Consider the following 19,011-nt stretch of genomic DNA (forward strand, 5'->3'; position numbering starts at 1 on the left):
ATGTGTGTCTGTCGCCCATAGATGAATTTTGAGACCATTACTTCATGAATCTGTACAAGAGCTTTTTCTGTTTGGTGCAGAAAACACTGGACTGTTTTGAGTGCATCTTCAAATAATGAAAGGGATGTGCTTGGGCTCTGCAATACTTGGTGGTTTCCAGTTGGTTGTCAGCCTTGCATAAATCCTTAAGCACACTGGGTCCCTGTAGCAGGGGCTGCCTCAGAACCTCGTGAAGCAGGGATCTAATGTCGCTGTAAACCAAACAGCTTTGTCCAGGGTAAGATCAGAAATGGGTCTTACTCAGAGGAGTGACTGCTTAGTATTTTGTGTTAAAATCTTTTGGTTGAGAGTATCTCAGAACTCAATATGGGAAGGAAGAGAGAGAGTTGAGTTACTTTTAGAAGGCAGTAGTAGAAAATTGTAGATTAAGTAATCTATAGTTCTTTCTAAAGGTTACCCAAGGTTTTGCCACAGCAGCAGTAATAAGCTTATAGATAGCAGAACTTTGAATGGACATGTTGAAACTAATTAAATGTATTATTGTTCTTACTGTTCATCTAAAACAATTGTTTTCCTGTTTGTTTGTTTCAATCTCAGGAATGTTCCTGAGGGTGCTGAGCCCGAAATCATTTCAACCATCAAAAAGACATTTAACTTTGGTCAAAGTGAAGCAGTTCATTTGTTTCAGACACTGCTGGAATGCATGAAAAAAAAAGAACTTGTAAGTAGATCTTGCCATAAAATTTTCTTTGCAAGGTGCATACATTTGTGGATATATATGATTCTTTTTTTCTTTTTTTGGATCTCTTAGTTATGACTACTAATAAAGGTATACTATCACTGCATGCTTAAAGCAAAATCACTTTATAGAGGCTATATGTAGCCTGAGTTCAGGGACTGGTGTCTCATTTGGACATCACATTGTGCTGTTCTGAGATGTAAAATAACCTTATTCAGCTAACCATGTTTGCTGGCAGGCTAATCTCATAATCTGTAATGAACTGGAGAGGTAAACAGGATTCTATGTTACAGACAGCGGTGAATTGTAATCGTAGGAGGAAAAGAAGTTCAAATTAATTGAAGATTCCCACTTAGGAAAACAAAACAGAATGCACACTAAAAGTTTAAATTGAGCATAGAGAGGTTTGAAGTTGCATTGAAGACAAGGTGTCTTTTATGTTAGGAATTGAAAAAGATTTAAAAGACTGTTGCCAATCACCTTTGCATGAAAATAACTTTTAAATATGTTTTCCCCATTTTGCCATTTTGAACAGATTACAGTTTTTCATATTGGGTCAGATGAACATCAGGACATTGATGTTGCAATACTTACAGCATTGTTAAAAGGTGAGACTTAATTTTTTAAGATCATTTGGAACCTGCAGCTATTATTGTCTATTGTTTATATGATGGATTTTTATAAAATACCAGTAGGAATCTTTAGTTTTTAAACAAGTAAGTATCTGTGTTCTCATTGTATAATACCATAAGGTGACATAAATGATGAAATATACAGCACAATTTTGTAGCGGCTTTTTTGATTTGGCCTTTTTAGGAAGCAAGAATGTTTTTTATCTTGTATTCTAATTAATTTTAAATTTTCTTCCTTGTATTTGCTTCTTAAGGCACGAACGCATCTGCATTTGACCAGCTTGTTCTTACACTTGCATGGGACAGAGTTGACATAGCCAAAAATCATGTTTTTGTTTATGGGCAACAATGGCTGGTATGTAATGGTCTGGATTAAGCTGAATGATAATTCCTAATAGAGAGAAGCACAATTTACTGTAAAGAAGTTTATTTATTACATTTATTTATATTTTATTATCTTTCTATAAAGAATGAATCTTGACTTTTGTAGGGAGAAACTTTGGAATAGTGACACATTTATTTTGAGCCAGTAATTTGTGTGTACTGCATAGCCATACAGCTGTTTTGCTATTATGTATTTGCAAATGGTCCAAAAATTTTAGGAATGTGCTAACTGTTCTGAATAACTAGCAGAGAAAATGCATTACAGAAGGTGGAAGCTGAATTCATGTTAGTCAGATGCTCTTCTTTACAGTTGCATGGCCCTAGAAAGTTCTTAAGGAGCAACAAGTAAAATGCTCTGTTGGCAGTGCTGCAGTGTCTTTTGAGGGAGGGACAAAATGTCTGTTTCTTGTAGTTTGAAAATGAGTTTCAGAACTACCTGGTGGCTCTTGCCTTTTTCCCATATTACTGTAAAAATAAAACTTGAGCTTATTGAGTGTGCAGTCAGAAGTACATACTGTGTAAGGCTTATTGATTGCCATGATGGTTCTGACATCTTTGAAGCAAATTGTGCTTTGGATGTTATGTGTCTTCTTGTTTTGTCCAATATCAACCTGTGAGAGCAGCTTAACTGTGTTAAACCAAATGTCTCCTTAGTGCCATGTACTGTCTCAGGAGGCAATACCTATGGAACAGTTCAAGTCTTCAGAGTATTCTCTCATCCTGTAATTGTGTGAAGTTGGGGGGATATTCTGAACCAAGGGTGACATCTTTATAGGCATGTAAGGTTTTCACAGCCCTGTAAATGAAGGAGGTTGATAGAGTATCTAAGTTCACTTTTTTACTAGCTCTCCTTTACAAGGCTCTACCTTGTTGTTTATTTGTTGTAGGTTGGCTCCCTGGAACAAGCTATGTTGGATGCCCTTGTGATGGACAGAGTTGCATTTGTGAAACTTCTGATTGAAAACGGAGTAAGCATGCACAAATTTCTTACAATTCCCAGGCTGGAAGAACTTTATAACACAGTAAGTAGATGATTGCTTTTTAAGCTGCTTTTAGAACAGTTTTTTAGTTGCTCAGCCTGTTGTATCCTGGGTTGTGTGCAGCAATCTGAAGGGTGTGGGGTGTTGGTAGGGAAGGCTCCTGTGCATGAGGTTAGAGTTGGGAAGTGAATACTGTGCTCTGCCCCAGCAGCACCAGAATTGTCTGTCAGCAGGGTTTGGTGCTAGGGATAGACACGAAAGGGAGAATTGCAGCTCTGCTGTGGACACCACACAAAGTGTGCAAACCACAGTGGGGAAGAGAATGAGAGAAAGTCACGTGGGTGAAACTTGTGCCCAGAATATGAGGTCTACAGGGCTTCATAGGATGGATTCTGTCTGTAGCAGTTAAAGTTGTAACAGTTCTAAAAAGAGTTTAATTTGTTAACCTGCATAGTTATAATTATTACTTAGAAAAATTTTGTTGCTGTAGGTGTTGATCTAAGAATTCCAAGGTAATTTTGGTATCAGTTAAGTATCCAACAGGACAGAACAAAGAACCTTCCACCAAAAATTAGCTGATGTGAGTAGTACACAAGTATGGCTTAGGTTTGCATTAACAGTCTCATTATTTGCTTTTGACAAAAAAAAAAAAGAGAATGAATTCTTTAGTTAATATATCTCTATAAAGAAGCTTCCTTGAGAAGTTAATAAAATATAAATAAATATAATAAATTATCTTTCTATATTTTTAATTACTGTTTTAAATTCATGTCTTATGGTGTTGCTGTTGCACACTAATTTCTCGTTCCAAATTTTTCTCCTGTTTTTTTATAAAGAAACAAGGCCCAACTAACCCAACGCTCTTTCATCTGGTTCGGGACGTCAAACAGGTATGCTGTCAATGTAAAAATCTGTCAAGCAAAGGGTTTGGTTAATTTCTTATATTTGATTATCAATTTGATCTGAAGTTTATGAATTGATTTTTATTGTAAGTATTGTAAATATTATACCTCTGCAGACATTTTGGTAGTTTGCAATACTTCTGTTGTATGCTTGGTGCCCCACTGCCTAAAAGATGTTAAACCCAAAGGGTGTTGTCTTTCGTCTTTCTTTTGACTGCTTTCCTTCTTGGGGGGATTGAAAGCTGATGCTCCCAGTGTGGAGTAATTCTGGCTGTTAAAACAATAGACAAAAAAAGCCTCCAGTGTCTCCCCCATCAATGGAATGAGTATCTGTTCTGTTAGGGGAGTTCATATAGAAAAGAAGGTGTAACCTGGTCTTTCTTTAAAAATAACTGTTGAGCATGCAGATGCTTTTTTGGTTTTGTGTTGGAGGGGTTTTTTATCATGAAAGGCTTCTTTTTTATATTATTATTTAGAGCTGTGATAAAACATGTAGAAACACTCTAAGCAAGTTTAATAGTATACCTCGAAAAAGTAAAAATACCTTTTGTATTCCTAGGGAAATCTTCCTCCAGGATATAAAATCAACCTGATTGATGTGGGACTGGTTATTGAATATCTGATGGGAGGAACCTACAGATGCACCTATACAAGGAAACGCTTTAGAGCGATCTACAACAGTCTCAGCGGGAACAATCGGGTACGTGCACTTGGGTAACAGCACATTTCTTCTCAATTAAAAAACCCCAAACCTCTGTGTTTTGTAGAATAATTGAATGCATGTTGGTTTGTTCTTCTTGTCAATGGACTGGTTCTTTTAAACACAGTAGTAAGGGCTATGAGGGCAGCTGAGAACTGTCTTGGGATTGAGGGCAAACAACAGGTTTTGTTCTCCTCAGCCTTATTCTAGCACATCCTAATTCCTTCTCTGTGATTCCCTCTTTTCCTACTCATAGGGGAAGAATGGACACTACTGATGCAGATTCACCAGGGCTTAGGGTACAGATATTTTAGCTTCTTGTGCAAGCTATGCTAACCAACAAGTGTAACTGCCTATTTAGTGACTTCTTAAAACTAATGAAAACAAACAAGGAACCATGTTAAATATCCAGTAAAAATTCTGGTTGTGCTGTTGTGTAAGTTCATCAGTGTTTCAGTAACCAAACCCCTTCTTCTTTTTGCAGAGATCTGGGCGAAATCCTTCAAGTACTACTCCTCAGATGTGTAAAAGCCATGAGTCTTTTGGTAACAGGGCAGACAAGAAAGAAAAAATGCGCCATAATCATTTCATCAAAACAGCACAGCCGTACAAACCAAAGGTAGGGGTGGTGAGGGGAGCACAGTGGGGTTTATTTCAAGACCCTAAGAGTGGGGAGCCTGCTGGAAATCCAAGTGCCATGGGAGTGTGAGTAGCAGCAATTGTGCTGACCTTGGTAAAGCTGGAATTTCGACTTTGCTTTTGTACTTGGTTCTAAACTGCAGCCTTTGTACAGGATTCTGTAAAAGGTGTTTCTCTTTCTGTATAGTAGGCTTGTGGATAAACTTTTATGTTAGGGACCAAACAGCTTATCTTTGACACAGTTCTAGTAATAAGGGTGGGACTTGCATGGCTTGGTAGACAGAGCAAGATTTGGCCATGTGTTACTACTACAAGCAGTTTCCATGAGTTTCTTGTTTTGTATGTAGGTATGTTAGTTACTGCTTTTCTTTGATCTATAATTCAAATTAATTCAGTCTCACAGTTATTAAAATGAGTTGGACTCAACTGTTAAGTTTTTAAACAAAAGTTCCAGCTGCTTTTCAAGTGTTCAAAATTCTTTCTTTTTTCTTTTTATAATTTTTGGTATTGGATAACTCAGCGTTTTATTTCAAGTTACGTAATGACCAAATATAGCAACTTGAAATGTGACTTTGTGGTTTTATTTTAAAGATTGACACTGGTGCAGAAGAGGGAAAAAAGAAAAGAACCAAAGATGAAATAGTTGACATAGATGATCCAGAAACGAGACGTTTTGCTTATCCTCTGAACGAGCTGTTGCTGTGGGCAGTGCTGATGAAGAGGCAGAAGATGGCCCTTTTCTTCTGGCAGCACGGCGAGGAGTCCATGGCCAAGGCTTTGGTGGCTTGCAAAGTGTATCGCTCCATGGCATATGAGGCAAAACAAAGTGACCTTGTTGATGATACTTCAGAAGAACTGAAACAGTATTCCAAGTAAATTACATTCCAATTGTTCAAAATATTTTCTTGGCATCCACAATAAAAGCAGTGGGCTACTTATTGAAAAAAGCACAAATTGTTCTGTTAGCACACTTGGAGACAATTCTGTTTTGCAAAAAGTTTTAAGTGGGACTGTAGTAGAAGCTTTATAATAGATATTGCTCTTTCTTGAGGGCTGTTAGAAGTCTTGATTTGTAGTCAAATTAGAAGGAGACTCAATGTGCCATTTTCTTCTGTGTAATCTCTGTGCATGTTCTAATAGCTGTTTTAGCATGCATGTTTTTAACTGAAGTCACAGATTGACATATTGTAGTTACAAATTACAGTGTATCTGTACAGAAGGGACAAATAATGGTCCCTTCAAGTTGTGCAGGTTGGGAATTCGTTCGTACAAGAAAATTCACGCTAAACTCACGGTCATTTCTATAGCTACTATATTTTGGTTTTTTGGTTTTTCCTTCATTTTAGCGAGTTTGGTCAGCTGGCAGTTGAGCTGTTAGAGCAGTCCTTCCGACAAGATGAAACTATGGCAATGAAATTACTGACATATGAACTTAAAAACTGGAGCAACTCCACTTGTCTGAAGCTGGCAGTGTCCTCGAGGCTCCGGCCGTTCGTAGCACACACCTGCACACAGATGTTGTTATCAGATATGTGGATGGGAAGGCTGAACATGAGGAAGAATTCATGGTACAAAGTAAGCACTGTTGCAGTTTCTTGGTGTGAAAAGGGTCAGTGGAGTTTAAAGGGAAGGGAAGTGTGTGTTTAAATGCTGTTAGTGTAAAGCTTTCGCAACTATAGCTTTTATTAATAAATCCTGTAAACCAGTCTCCTGTATCTCCTGTAACATAATCAGAACTGGAATATTTGTTGTAAACTCTTCTTTTGACACTCTATTATCTTTTCAAATAAGGTACAGAAATATAGAAGGCAAAAACCAGGCAAGTAGCCTTTAATCAGAGGCTTAAAGAGATCATGTGAATACTAATCCACTACTAAAAACATAGTAGTAACAAACCTTAACAGATAGAAAACCTGTTGTAAGACTGTAGTTTCATGCATTTTGGCTTTTTACAGGGAGAACATAAGACTTGATGTAAAAAAGCTTTATGAATATCCTATTTTGGAGGAACTGAGTAAAAGCAGGGCACAGAACGAAACAAGGGTAGGCAAATCTGGGACAGGTTTTCCAGTGGTGCCCTTTGTGTGGTATAGATATAGATCAATTATGATCTAGACAGAGATAATTGATGTAGATCAATTGAACCAAAATGGGAGTTGCATATTTCTTTGAGATGGTGTACCAAAACCTAATTGTTGCTAGAAATATAAGGAAATAAAACTTTCCTACAAAATACCTACAAGCGTCATTTAACTTGTGACCTACTAAAATCCTCTTTATAACTGATTAACTGTTTTCTTGCTTGCTTTGTAACAGGTTAATTACAGTAAATAGCTTTCACTTACTTTCTTCATCTATACCTTAGCTCATTTTTTTACCATAAAGTTAAAAAAAAAAAGCCCCAAACAAAACATACACCGTTCCCCTCTCCCCCCACAAACCACAACTTTATATATGCTTTTAAAATGCACTTTAATAATACACAGTTCCAGAGTTTCTGGGGTTGGATTAAATAACAGAGTGCACAGAGAAGGTCTCTGTCTTCAGGCTTGGAGTACATTCTTTCTAGTAGCCTTGAATTTTGGAATTTGTTGGTTTTTCCCATTTCCTGTGTCTTCAAGTCAAGAAACACTCTGTATATGTGATCCTAAGCTCTTAAGTGTATATACAAGTAATAACAACTAATTATTTTCTACATTTTTTCCCTAAATAACAAGCAAGTGAAATTTAAATAATTAATTTTCAGAGGCTATTCTGTGTATTGGTGTGTTCTGATGCTTTAATGTAGTTGTGAACTATTTACACTTAGTCTTCATCTTTTCCAGGTGATACTGAGTATTCTGCTCCCTCCTGCTATACTGCTGCTGGAATATAAGACCAAGGCTGAAATGTCACATATTCCTCAGTCTCAAGATGCACATCAAATGGCAATGGATGACAGTGAGAACAACTTCCAGACTGCAGCAGATGAAATACCAATGGTAACGTGGGGCAGGGGGAGACATTAAAAACAGTATTCCTCACTTTTTACATTTTTAAGTCAAAGCAGAAGTGAAATTGAGTGCCAAAAAGCATGTATTTTTGTGTGGGAAGTTAACAGTCCTTTTATTTTAGGAGGTTTTTAAAGAAGTGAGGATCTTGGACAGTACTTTCGAAAAGCATGACATGGAGACTCCAGCAAAACCCAAAAGACTCCCAATTACACAGAAGTTTTATGCATTTTATCATGCTCCAATTGTGAAGTTTTGGTTTAATACGGTGAGTTTTTTTCTGTGTGTAGTGTGTATTTTATTTGGAAATGTAGCACAGGTTTTTGGGTTCTTTTCCCAACATGTAACTCTGATTGAATCAATGTTAAGCACTTTGCAAAAAGCAGACAGAAAACCCCTTATCTTGCTAAGCAGGAAATGAGAAATACTTGATTTTATAAAACTGCATATGCATGTGCTGTGCCCTGTGATTTGGGTTTTTTAAAATTCTGTTCTGAGTAATTAATCTCATTATTTGCTATCAGGAGTTCTGTAACCATTTATTAGTCTGAAGTGTTCATGCACAGCTTCATTTCAATCACTGTAATAGAAATGCTAGAATTTGTACTGAAGGAAAATAGCTGTAATAAGAGCAAAGCTTTTCTAACAATAAATGGCTTATTACAGCTATTTTTCCTTTTCTAAGATGAAAATGTTTGTATTTCCTTATAAATAATAACTTGTCTGTTTAAAGGGGTAAATATAGTCCTGTAATCCTACTTGGAGCTTTTATTGTATACCACATCAAAAGATTCCATGTGCATCTGTAAAGGATCCTTCAGTAATTATATGTATATGCTTTATTTGGTTTTTCAGTTGGCATACTTAGGATTCCTCATGCTCTACACATTTGTGGTTCTTGTAAAAATGGAAGAATTACCATCTGTTCAGGAGTGGATTGTTATTGCTTACATTTTCACATCAGCAATTGAGAAAATTCGTGAGGTATGCCTGTAACAGTCTGGGATTTTAGCCTTTTTTTGTCAGTTAAAACAGTATGCTTTAAACTATTCTATAAACAAGAAAACCTAAGAAACTTCAAGCATCAGAGTACGTGATGCAATACCTTTATCTTAAACCTATTTTATTTTTGCAAGCATAAAAATACTAGTGATTCATGTATTTCACTCTTGGTCCCTGTGCAATAAATGCGAGCTGTCCTGACCTTCATTTCTTTTACAGATTTTTATGTCGGAGGCTGGGAAGATTAATCAGAAGATCAAAGTGTGGTTCAGTGACTACTTCAACATCAGTGACACAGTTGCCATTGTCACTTTCTTTATTGGGTTTGCATTAAGATTTGGAGCCAAGGGGAATTTTGGAGAAAACACTTACAGAGAAAATTATGTCTTTGTTGCTGGAAGAATAACTTACTGTCTCAATATAATTTTTTGGTATGTGCGATTACTGGATTTTCTAGCTGTAAATCAACAGGCTGGCCCTTATGTTATGATGATTGGGAAAATGGTAAGTACTATGTTTGTTGCTGATTTTTTTCCCGACTGCATCCATTTATAACTTTTCTCATAGTTTTAAATAGTAAAAAGTTTCTTATCCTGCTGTAACAGGATAGCAACTTGGTGTGCAGAATTAGCTAGCTGGAATATAACTTAGACTGTTCCAAAGCAAGCACTGATCATAAGGCTTCCCTTATGGAGCTGTCTCTGTCACACAAATGTAAGAAAATGGCAAATCTTCCTTCTCTGGCCTGTTTTGTTCTCAGATGTCAGAGACTTAAATGAATATGATGAAGGCTTTGTCTTGATTCAGCCTCCCATTTAGGTCCTATTTCTAGCCTTTGTGCTCTTTAGGTCAAAACTTTTAACTTGTTCTGCATCCTACACCACCTTCATGGTTTTGTGCTATGGAAAACTGGGAATAGATTGTGCTCTATGTGCATCTCACACAGAAAATATTAAAATTGTTTAAACTTCAAGTTAAATACCCTAGCTCTACTGTCAGTAGCTATTCTAAATGTTAAAAAGCATCTTAAGGCTTGAGAGCTGTGTATGTGAATGTGGAAGGAGCCTTTTGTGTTTCTTCCCTCTATAAAATGGTTTCTACAAAACTGAGCCCTGTCATTCCTTAAAAACAAGGGCACCAAGTTGCTCATTTCTCATTTTGATTTCTTGCAAGAGGCATAGGTTCTGTGTTCCTGCCCTTGGAAAACTCTGCCTCTGGTTTTTGTGCAGCTACTGAGCACATTTAGGAAGGAATGTTTCTCTTTGTCAGCTGCTCCTCGTGTACATATAGTATCAAGTTGAAAGGGTCAGTTGCCTTTGACCAAGGATACTAAATACACTGTAAGAAAGGACAGGAAAAAAACCCAATAGTTTTGGGTTTTTTTTACAGGGCTTTTTATTGGACAGAATTTTCTGAGTGAATATTTGTGTCCTGGACTCTTTTCCTTATGTAATACATAGAATTTCTCAAGTGTACACTGTCACTGTAAAAGTTTTTAAGTTGTGACATCATACTTAGGACCTCGTGGATTAACTGACTTTTTTGTGTTGATAGGTGGCCAACATGTTTTACATTGTGGTGATTATGGCACTTGTACTACTTAGTTTTGGTGTTCCCAGGAAGGCAATACTGTATCCTCATGAGGCACCCTCTTGGACTCTTGCTAGAGATATTGTGTTTCATCCATACTGGATGATTTTTGGTGAAGTCTATGCCTATGAGATTGATGGTAAGATACTGCAATTATGAAGCAAGTAAAGAGAAAACTTACTCTGATAAGGTCTTCTCAAAACCTTACAAAATTCCCAGTACTGTTGGCATTGATTCCATTCATTGGATTTTCTCCCTTTTGTGGGTTGTAGCTCTGTAACTATGTGACCTGACTTTTCATTTTCTTTTATCAAACTTGATTGGCTTAGAATGAAAACTACATAATCACAATTTCTTACAAGGCTATTCCTAGCAAGATTTTGGAATACTGCCCCACAGCTATCATGACAAAATTTTGGCAGTGATGGTGTAGTATGCTTTTTTTAAAAACCCAGTAATATAATTATAGCATAGTATCAGCCAGAAACATTCTCAGGTGTTTTTCTGCCGTGTTCCTAAATGCATGGAGACATTTTGAGTTGCAGAACCAGTGCTTGATAGTTGGTTGTTGCAAACTGTTAAGTGACTTTTTTTTTTTTTTCCTGTGTTTGTCTATACCTGCTGGGAGATCTAAAAGATGTACATGTCTTCTCTGTATCTTTTTTTCCCAACACAGTATGTGCAAATAATTCTGATGAAAAAGTTGCTCATCTCTGTGGCCCAGGAACATGGTTGACCCCGTTTCTTCAAGCTGTCTACCTCTTTGTACAGTATATAATCATGGTTAATCTCCTTATTGCATTTTTCAAGTGAGTATATAGATAATAGTTAATTTTTGCTGATAATTTGACAAGTTTCTATTTCATTGCAATAAGAGGACAAGATAAGAACTGATGCCAGATCAAAGCAATCCCATTTCCTGAAAGTTTTTTCAGTTTCCAAGGCTGGTCTCCTCCTCACTGCAAGCCCATGGCTATGTTAGGGAAGTGTGTGATGTGACTGGCTCACATCTCATCTGTGAGGTCAGGGGAATCAGAAGTTCCAGGAAGTTTGAAGGCATTTTGTAACTTTTCTTTGTCAGAAAACAAACAGAATTGTTTCTTTGTCTTTATATTGAGTGTTGTTCCTAAATTCATTTAACATTCTCCAGTTGATTGAGTCCAATTGTACTAAGTTCTCTTTTAAAACAGTTCTCTGCAAGTGTTTGATTTATGAGCTTAAGGAGCTCACAAACACTGAGGAAGGCAGACTGCAGAATTAACATGGTGTGATACAAAATTCTGGGTTTAGTTAGAAATAATTAATTTTTTTGTTCAGCAAACTTGAAATTCGATCTCTCTGTAATTTATTTCTGAGTAAAGGTACTGAGATGTTACCTGATGGGAGAATTTTTTTAACCCTCTCTTTGCTCTGGATCATGGTGTTCTCTTGAACATGTTTCCAACTTCCACAAAAATAATTTTGCAGCAGAAAACAAGTTCATGCTTTTGTCTCTTAGTTAACTGGCTTCAGAATTCAAGATTGTTATCAAAGTGTTAAAAAAGCAAACAATATCCAACAACCACCAAACAAACAGCACCAACTCCCCACCACCCCAAAAACCACCTTGATGTGTTAATACTGTTCTGTTCCCTTTCAGCAACGTGTATTTACAAGTCAAGGCAATTTCAAACATTGTGTGGAAGTATCAGCGCTATCATTTCATTATGGCCTACCATGAAAAACCTGTTCTGCCTCCACCACTGATCATTCTTAGCCACATGGCTTCCCTGTTCTGCTGTATATGTAAAAGAAGGAAGACAGACAAGACTTCAGATGGGCCAAGTATGAACAGTTACCCAAAAAATTGCAGTAATGTTTTTGCTATGGTTAAAGCAAACTGTCAGAAAAGCGCCGTGTTCTTGGTTATAATGTGTATTGTGAAGAAAGTCAAAGTGGGTCTTCATTTTCTGTGTTTTCAGTATTGGTAGTTCTTTTGAAAAGCACTGTGCTTTTCTCAAGAGTATAATGGCAGCCCCTAGAAATCTCCAGTAAAGCTAAACTTACGATACAAACTAACAGATGAGATTTCTTGTTACTGCTAATGGAGAAGAGGTTTTTTTTTCCTTCTGTAAAACTTCTTTGAAACTTTAAAAAAAAAAAAAATGGCAGGGAATTCCACAGAGAATAAAATCCAGCTAAGGAATCTAGCTTCTGCCTCAAAGATAAAGGGATTAAAGGGTAGGAGCATAAGGAATGATAAAATTGTACACAGATCCTCTCAGAATTACTATTTTCATTTTATTTTATTTCCAGTCTTTGACCTTGAGAACTTTTTTGCAATGACAGGGGAAGGGTCTTAGGTGGCACTCTGGTGGCGTTTTTTGGTTTGTTTGGGTGTTTTTGTTGTGTCTCTATTGTTAACACCCTTTGGAGAGTTGTGACTGCTAGTTTTCAGCACCTGTACAACTTCATTACATATGTGTCATCTTAACTGTTGATCTCTCTTTAGAACTCTTCCTGACAGAAGAAGATCAGAAGAAACTTCATGATTTTGAAGAGCTGTGTGTTGAGATGTATTTCAATGAAAAGGATGATAAATTTCATTCTGGAAGTGAGGAGAGGATTCGAGTCACATTTGAACGGTAGAATATTTACAAGTAAAATTTCTGAATAGAGAATTAGAACTTTTACAGGTTTTTTTAATGTAGTTTAAGGGGGGAGAAATGCAGCTTAAGAACATAATGTGTTCATGCAAATTTTATATGGTATCTTTCCATTGCTATGCAGAAACTGGTAATGTGATGCTTCTTGGTCTGTAGAAGCACTCAGTAAATTGAGGCAATTGTATTATTTAGTTTCCCGTGATGTTTTAAGAAACTGATATATTTCAGAAAATGCTGTAGGCTCTCTATTGATAAGTGTTTTCATTCTGTGATTGAGAAGTATGTACAAATGTTGTACTACAAAACAGTCCAATACTGTCATACCATTGTGACATTTCAGAGTTGGTTTCCCCCCGATTAAATGGGCAGAAAGGGTTATAATCATGTTTCTTTTGTGTATTGAGAAAAATACCTTTCATATCCACTTCATAATTTGATTTTTCTTAGGGTGGAACAAATGTGCATTCAGATAAAGGAAGTTGGTGATCGTGTCAACTACATTAAAAGGTCATTGCAGTCTTTAGATTCACAGATTGGCCACCTCCAGGATCTGTCTGCTCTAACTGTGGATACTCTGAAAACACTGACTGCGCAGAAAGCTTCAGAAGCCAGCAAGGTTCATAATGAAATCACACGGGAATTGAGCATTTCAAAACATTTGGCACAAAATCTCATTGAGGATGGCTCTCTCAGATCATCTGTGTGGAAGAAGCACAGCATTGGAAATGTCTTTGGCTCTTTTCCACAAGGAGGCCTTGAGGGTAATAACGCTTTACTCTGTAACATTTCTATACGAGATGACAAAGAAGTCCAGCATAAGACAATTGGTCAGGAGTTGGCTCTGGTTCCCCGAAAAGAAGAAAAAAACTTCCAAGAGGCAGGTTCCTCAGGCAGTGCCTTATTTTCAAATGCTGTTTCCCCTCCAGAACTTCGCCAACGAATACAGGCTGCAGAGATCTCAAAATCCACTAGTAAAAGTAAAAAATTAGGCAACTCATCCAACAGCATGCCACATGTAACATCCCCAACAGCCAAGTTTTTTGTTAGCACTCCATCTCGACCCAGTTGCAAAAGTCAGCTGGAATCTTCAGCAAAGCATGAAGAGACTGTTTTCTCTAAGGCTACAGAAGGAGATAATAATGTAGAATTTGGTGCTTTTGTGGGTAAGTATAACAAAGTAGATTCTGAATGTCCTGAAGTCATTATTAGCTGCTCTTATCCTCTTGCTTCTGGCTCTGCTTGCCTTGCTTTCACCCAACCTTGTGTTGAAAATGGAGGATACGTTAATTGTGGTTTTATTCATGATGAGAGTGACACTAATGATAACTACAGCTGCAGAGTTGACAAATGTGCTCACCAGTCCCCTGTCAAGTTAGCGAAGAACAAGCCCCAAACGAAGTTCTCTTTGTCAACGGGCGACTTGATGTCAACAGTCAACTGTTGCGGCTCACGTGGAAAATTGAATATTAAAGATGAACTTTCCAAAAGTCAGCATGTCCATGCAATGGAACTGCAAACCCGAGATTTATGTTCTAACATCCTTATGGGACTGCTTCATAAACTGTGGACCAAATCTAAGCCACAAGGTTTGACTTACCAAGAATTGTATGGTATTTTGGGTGTATTCCGGTTGCAGGTGACTTTATTCTACCATTTTGCTCTGCTTTTTTTGCATTTAACATCTCTAATTTCCCTATGTTGCTTGAATGTTTTTTTTAACTGAAATTACAATTTCTCCATAATTCTGTCACATAGACAATATTTTTCTGAAAAACATTATCCAGTTGTTGAGTATAGCAGCTTTGGGCAATTAGCAGCTGTACAATTTGGTACGGGCACTGTAGACAAACCTATTGTGACTCATTATAAAGCTCCTACCTTCTGATTGCATAAATCAAAAATATTGTCTATTTCTTGACGTAACTACAGAACACTACTCAGGCTGGTGGAGTCCTGGACAAATATCTTTGTGGTATCTGTGTCAAGCTGAGGGTTCCTCCTATACTATATTTCTAAGCACTGTTACAACTGGGATCTCCCACTGTTGCCTAGGCTAACCTATGTTGGGGCAGTCATTTTGGAAGCTTCCAAAGTCCTTTAATTCAATACAACATTTTGCCTCCCCTCAAGTTCTGCTTAATAGGAAAAAAGTGGATGGTTTTGGTTAGTTACCTACATATTTGAATGGTAAAACAGTGGCAGATTCATTGCAAAATACAGGTGTGGGTTTACTAACTGATCCCTGTAAAGTAGATAATGCTTTAAGTATGCTTAGTGTTTAGTAGAAGATTGTAATCTGGAATTGTCAGGTTGCCTGCAGAGAGGGGTTGTCTTGCCCTAGTTGTTTAGGAATGTCTCAGTGTTTTCCAGAGATTTGCTGAGGTTGTATAAATTTAAATCTCTAGACAAGAGTTTATTCTACTGCTGTGAAACTTGGATTTCTAAGAAGTTACCTGCATTAGCTATTTGTTTACAAGTGCCTTATGGTTGAAAAAAGAAAGCAAGGCTAAACAGAAATTATGGACAGTGATTGTACAGCTCTTATCTAATCTTTAAATGTACTTCACCACTAATAACTTTGAATACTAACTATACTTATTTACTGGAGCCAGATTTTTTTGTATATGGTCCTCTGACACCTCTAGTATTTAGAACATACCCTTCCTTCTTACTGTCCACAATTTACAACACTTGTGATACCGTGCAGGTTTCAGTTGTGAAGCCAAATAGATTTTTGTTCATTATAAAGCCACATGCTTGGGAAAATTCTGAAAAGTATTTCTTGCAGCTGGGAGGATGAAGGGTATGTTGTAAAAGCTACCTCCAGGAAACTGTCTACTTCTCTTTCATTTGTCAAGCATACATAAAAGTACTGTAATTCAGGCCTTGTTCCTTTCCTGTGAGGAGCATATGCTTGAGTAAAGTTTTAAAACGTTAGCTTTACTTTTTGAATTGTGGTGCTCCACACCTCAGTGCGGGCAAGGCAATAGTCTCATATCAATATATTGTTACACTGATCTTTACTTTAGCGTGTTTGTAATGCCTTTCCTAGTGCAAACAGGCACACAGACCTTAGGTGGTTTGTAACCCTTTGCTATGGTGATGCAAACTATTGGCATGGTCAGAACACTGGAGGTTGCCTTTGATTTTGAATACTCTTTTTGAATTCACTGTGTCAAAGGTCACAGAGACAGCATGGACCTCCAGCGGTTCAAAGAGGCAGCCAGCAAAATGAAGGAAAGAAGTGTTGATATCGAGGTGAGCATGAAAGGCTTTGTCAGATATATTAGTGGGGGTCACTTTCTTTTAAACTGTAATGTCACAGTTCGTTTGGAAAAAGTCTAAGACCAAATATAATCAAAAAACTTACACATTCCTTGCAGACTGCACTTTGCATCTGTTTCATGACTACAAAAAAACAAATCCAGTGAAGACTCATGTAACCTTAACTGCCATCAAGTACTCTTGCTCCATAACAGGATACTCATGAAATAATAAACAAGCTCTGAAGTTATGAAAGTTAAGATGATGACAACTGTGAATTGAGATAAAATTAAGTATCCCATAATTAGTGTTTAATTAAACGTTTTACACTCATAAATTTCAAGATCAGCCTTTGGGAAGGCTAGAGTGATTTACATTATAATTTATAGAGCAAGATGACAGTGCATATAATTTTCAAAAGGGACAAAAATTGTTCCGTATGTTTCCAAGAAGAAAAAGCTTTTCTTATAAATTTGTCATAAACTAAAATGAGTAATTTCTGCTTCCTTAAGAATAATAAAAATGACTAAATGGAAAGTGATTAATCATAACAAACCTGCCTTCCAAGTACTATAGTGTGTGTATATGTATATATATGTGTGTGTGTATATATATATATATATGAACTAGTTTTCTCTGTGTAGCTGTTGAATTAGTACATACAAATTACTGTTTGCAGTTATCATGCATTCAGGAGAGAATGTACCTTGAGAATTGCATTATGACCATTTGCAGGGTTTCTGTTCTCAGTTACTCCTTCTGATAAGGATAAAAGCTTTTTGTGTGTATTTTTGACACAGATTTTTTGGTGTTATTGTTAACAATTTACTTTGTTTCTTTGATAGGAGCAACAGGAAGACTTCAAAAAAGCTATATTGGAGGGTATAGAGACAACCAGACTTCAAGTATGTAAAGAAAGTTTCCATTTATTTGGGACATTATTTTTGACAGATACTAAAAGTATTCTTTAGTAAAGACACGGGTCTCTGTTCTTCTCTCATTATCTGTAAATTGGATGTTTCCTTGACATAGGTCTAAATAGTTTTAGTGTTTAGGGATGTAAAGAAATACTCTTCATGCACACAATCACACATTAGATACACATTTTGGACACACACAGAGGCCTGTGTATGTGTTTAGGTGTGTGGGGTGTATTCTGTAAGAGGGAAGGGTGAAAAAGGGTGGTAACAACTTCCTAATTGTTATAAATCTAGGAATCAAAAGCAGGGCACAGTGAATTTTTCTATTTCATTCAGGTAACCATTGGAGTTAATAGATGAGTAGGGAGGAATGCTCCAGCCCTGTGTCACTCTATGCACAGTCCTAGTTTGTGACCTTTCTCCCTTTTTGCAAAAGAAATACTTTTTTGTCAAAAGTTAACCACCTCAGTATATATTCCAATAATGTGTAATTGCTATGAAGGAGTATGTCCATGAGGAAATTCCATTCATAACCAGTACGTTTTTATGTGGCAAGGGTTTACTGTGTTTTGTTCCTATTTTAAGTGGAACTTAAATTCTAGTTTAACTAAATTGAACTTTAGTTTCTGCCAGAGCCACATTCTTGTATGAGAATTGATAGCCAACAAAGGGATGAGACAGATGAGCTGAACATGGTGCTTGTAGGGATCCGGTGTAATGGACATTTCTGTAGTTGTATCCTGTTGCAACATTCCCTTGCAAAGAACTCTTTTGGTGTGGGTCAGGAGTCCTAATGTGTGCCTGAAAATGTTACAGCTGGTGGCTGCTGTGAGGAGAGCATTTTAACTGAATTAATGCATTCAACATGTGCATTTCTGTGCAGTGAGGTATTTGAAGTACATCCAGAAGTTTTGAAGAATCCTGGATTCTGGGCAGAAACTGGGCAGATTGTGGTCCAAGAGTAGTAGTTGAAAGCAATAATGATAATGACTGATGGTAAATGTAATTTTTTTTTTTTGGTAGGGTCTTCAAACTGACAGTGGTCTACGACAATCCAGTTCTTGTGGTGGGTTTACTGACCCTCTGACAGCCCACTCAGAGCAGTGTAAGTCTGGTCTCTGTTCAGGTGACCTAATGTTGTCCCTAACTTGCCTTGCTAATGGATATCCTAAGAAGATGCAAAGGAAACACAAAAGCTTAAATCATCTTGAAATATTTTCATGTTTGATCGTACTTGAATCTTCTTCTGCTTCTTGTGGTTCTTCTAGCCATGGCAGTTCAATTCTGTTACCTTGTATTTGCCACAGCCAGCCAGAGTGGTAAAAAACAACGTGATCTAGTTAGGACTGTAAACTCCTTTTAAAGATCAGATAGTTATGGGTCAGGCTTTTTTTGTGAGAGCTATCTCATAAAAGCTGTCTATTTGTTCACTGTTAGGAAATAGGTGACAGTGACATGTGCCATTCTTTATCCAGTTACAAATCTCCTTCATTTGCAGTGTACAGCAAGAGCAGGAGAGCATCGAGTGAAGACACTCAGCAAGTCGACTCTAAAGCAGCCTTACTGACGGTTTGTATCGACCTTCTGTGACATTGTTGAGCAGAACTAGAAGCTGAACAAAAAA

General features: G+C 37.1%; 2 protein-coding genes across 3 annotated transcripts in view; one reads left to right on the forward strand and one right to left on the reverse strand.

Moving 5' to 3' along the window:
* Positions 1–19,011, forward strand: part of TRPM7 (transient receptor potential cation channel subfamily M member 7) — a 52,693-nt gene that overhangs the window by 26,807 nt on the left and 6,875 nt on the right. For both annotated transcript variants that reach the window (XM_039557650.1, XM_039557651.1), the window contains exons 9-30: positions 598–721; positions 1,275–1,347; positions 1,626–1,726; positions 2,643–2,777; positions 3,572–3,625; positions 4,197–4,337; positions 4,822–4,956; positions 5,568–5,848; positions 6,323–6,551; positions 7,802–7,957; positions 8,091–8,234; positions 8,822–8,950; positions 9,188–9,472; positions 10,523–10,697; positions 11,235–11,367; positions 12,198–12,382; positions 13,050–13,182; positions 13,651–14,366; positions 16,385–16,461; positions 17,313–17,372; positions 18,411–18,492; positions 18,886–18,956. In XM_039557650.1, the coding sequence (XP_039413584.1) occupies positions 598–721; positions 1,275–1,347; positions 1,626–1,726; positions 2,643–2,777; positions 3,572–3,625; positions 4,197–4,337; positions 4,822–4,956; positions 5,568–5,848; positions 6,323–6,551; positions 7,802–7,957; positions 8,091–8,234; positions 8,822–8,950; positions 9,188–9,472; positions 10,523–10,697; positions 11,235–11,367; positions 12,198–12,382; positions 13,050–13,182; positions 13,651–14,366; positions 16,385–16,461; positions 17,313–17,372; positions 18,411–18,492; positions 18,886–18,956 (3,619 nt within the window). The remainder of the gene's footprint in view (positions 1–597; positions 722–1,274; positions 1,348–1,625; positions 1,727–2,642; positions 2,778–3,571; positions 3,626–4,196; positions 4,338–4,821; positions 4,957–5,567; positions 5,849–6,322; positions 6,552–7,801; positions 7,958–8,090; positions 8,235–8,821; positions 8,951–9,187; positions 9,473–10,522; positions 10,698–11,234; positions 11,368–12,197; positions 12,383–13,049; positions 13,183–13,650; positions 14,367–16,384; positions 16,462–17,312; positions 17,373–18,410; positions 18,493–18,885; positions 18,957–19,011) is intronic.
* Positions 17,374–19,011, reverse strand: part of USP8 (ubiquitin specific peptidase 8) — a 38,618-nt gene continuing 36,980 nt past the window's right edge. The window contains exon 20 of the mRNA XM_019280850.3: positions 17,374–18,999. Coding sequence (XP_019136395.1) covers positions 18,937–18,999 — 63 coding nt within the window. The 3' untranslated portion in view covers positions 17,374–18,936. The remainder of the gene's footprint in view (positions 19,000–19,011) is intronic.

This window comes from Corvus cornix, chromosome 10, assembly GCF_000738735.6.
Source record: "Corvus cornix cornix isolate S_Up_H32 chromosome 10, ASM73873v5, whole genome shotgun sequence".
Taxonomy (NCBI): domain Eukaryota; kingdom Metazoa; phylum Chordata; class Aves; order Passeriformes; family Corvidae; genus Corvus; species Corvus cornix.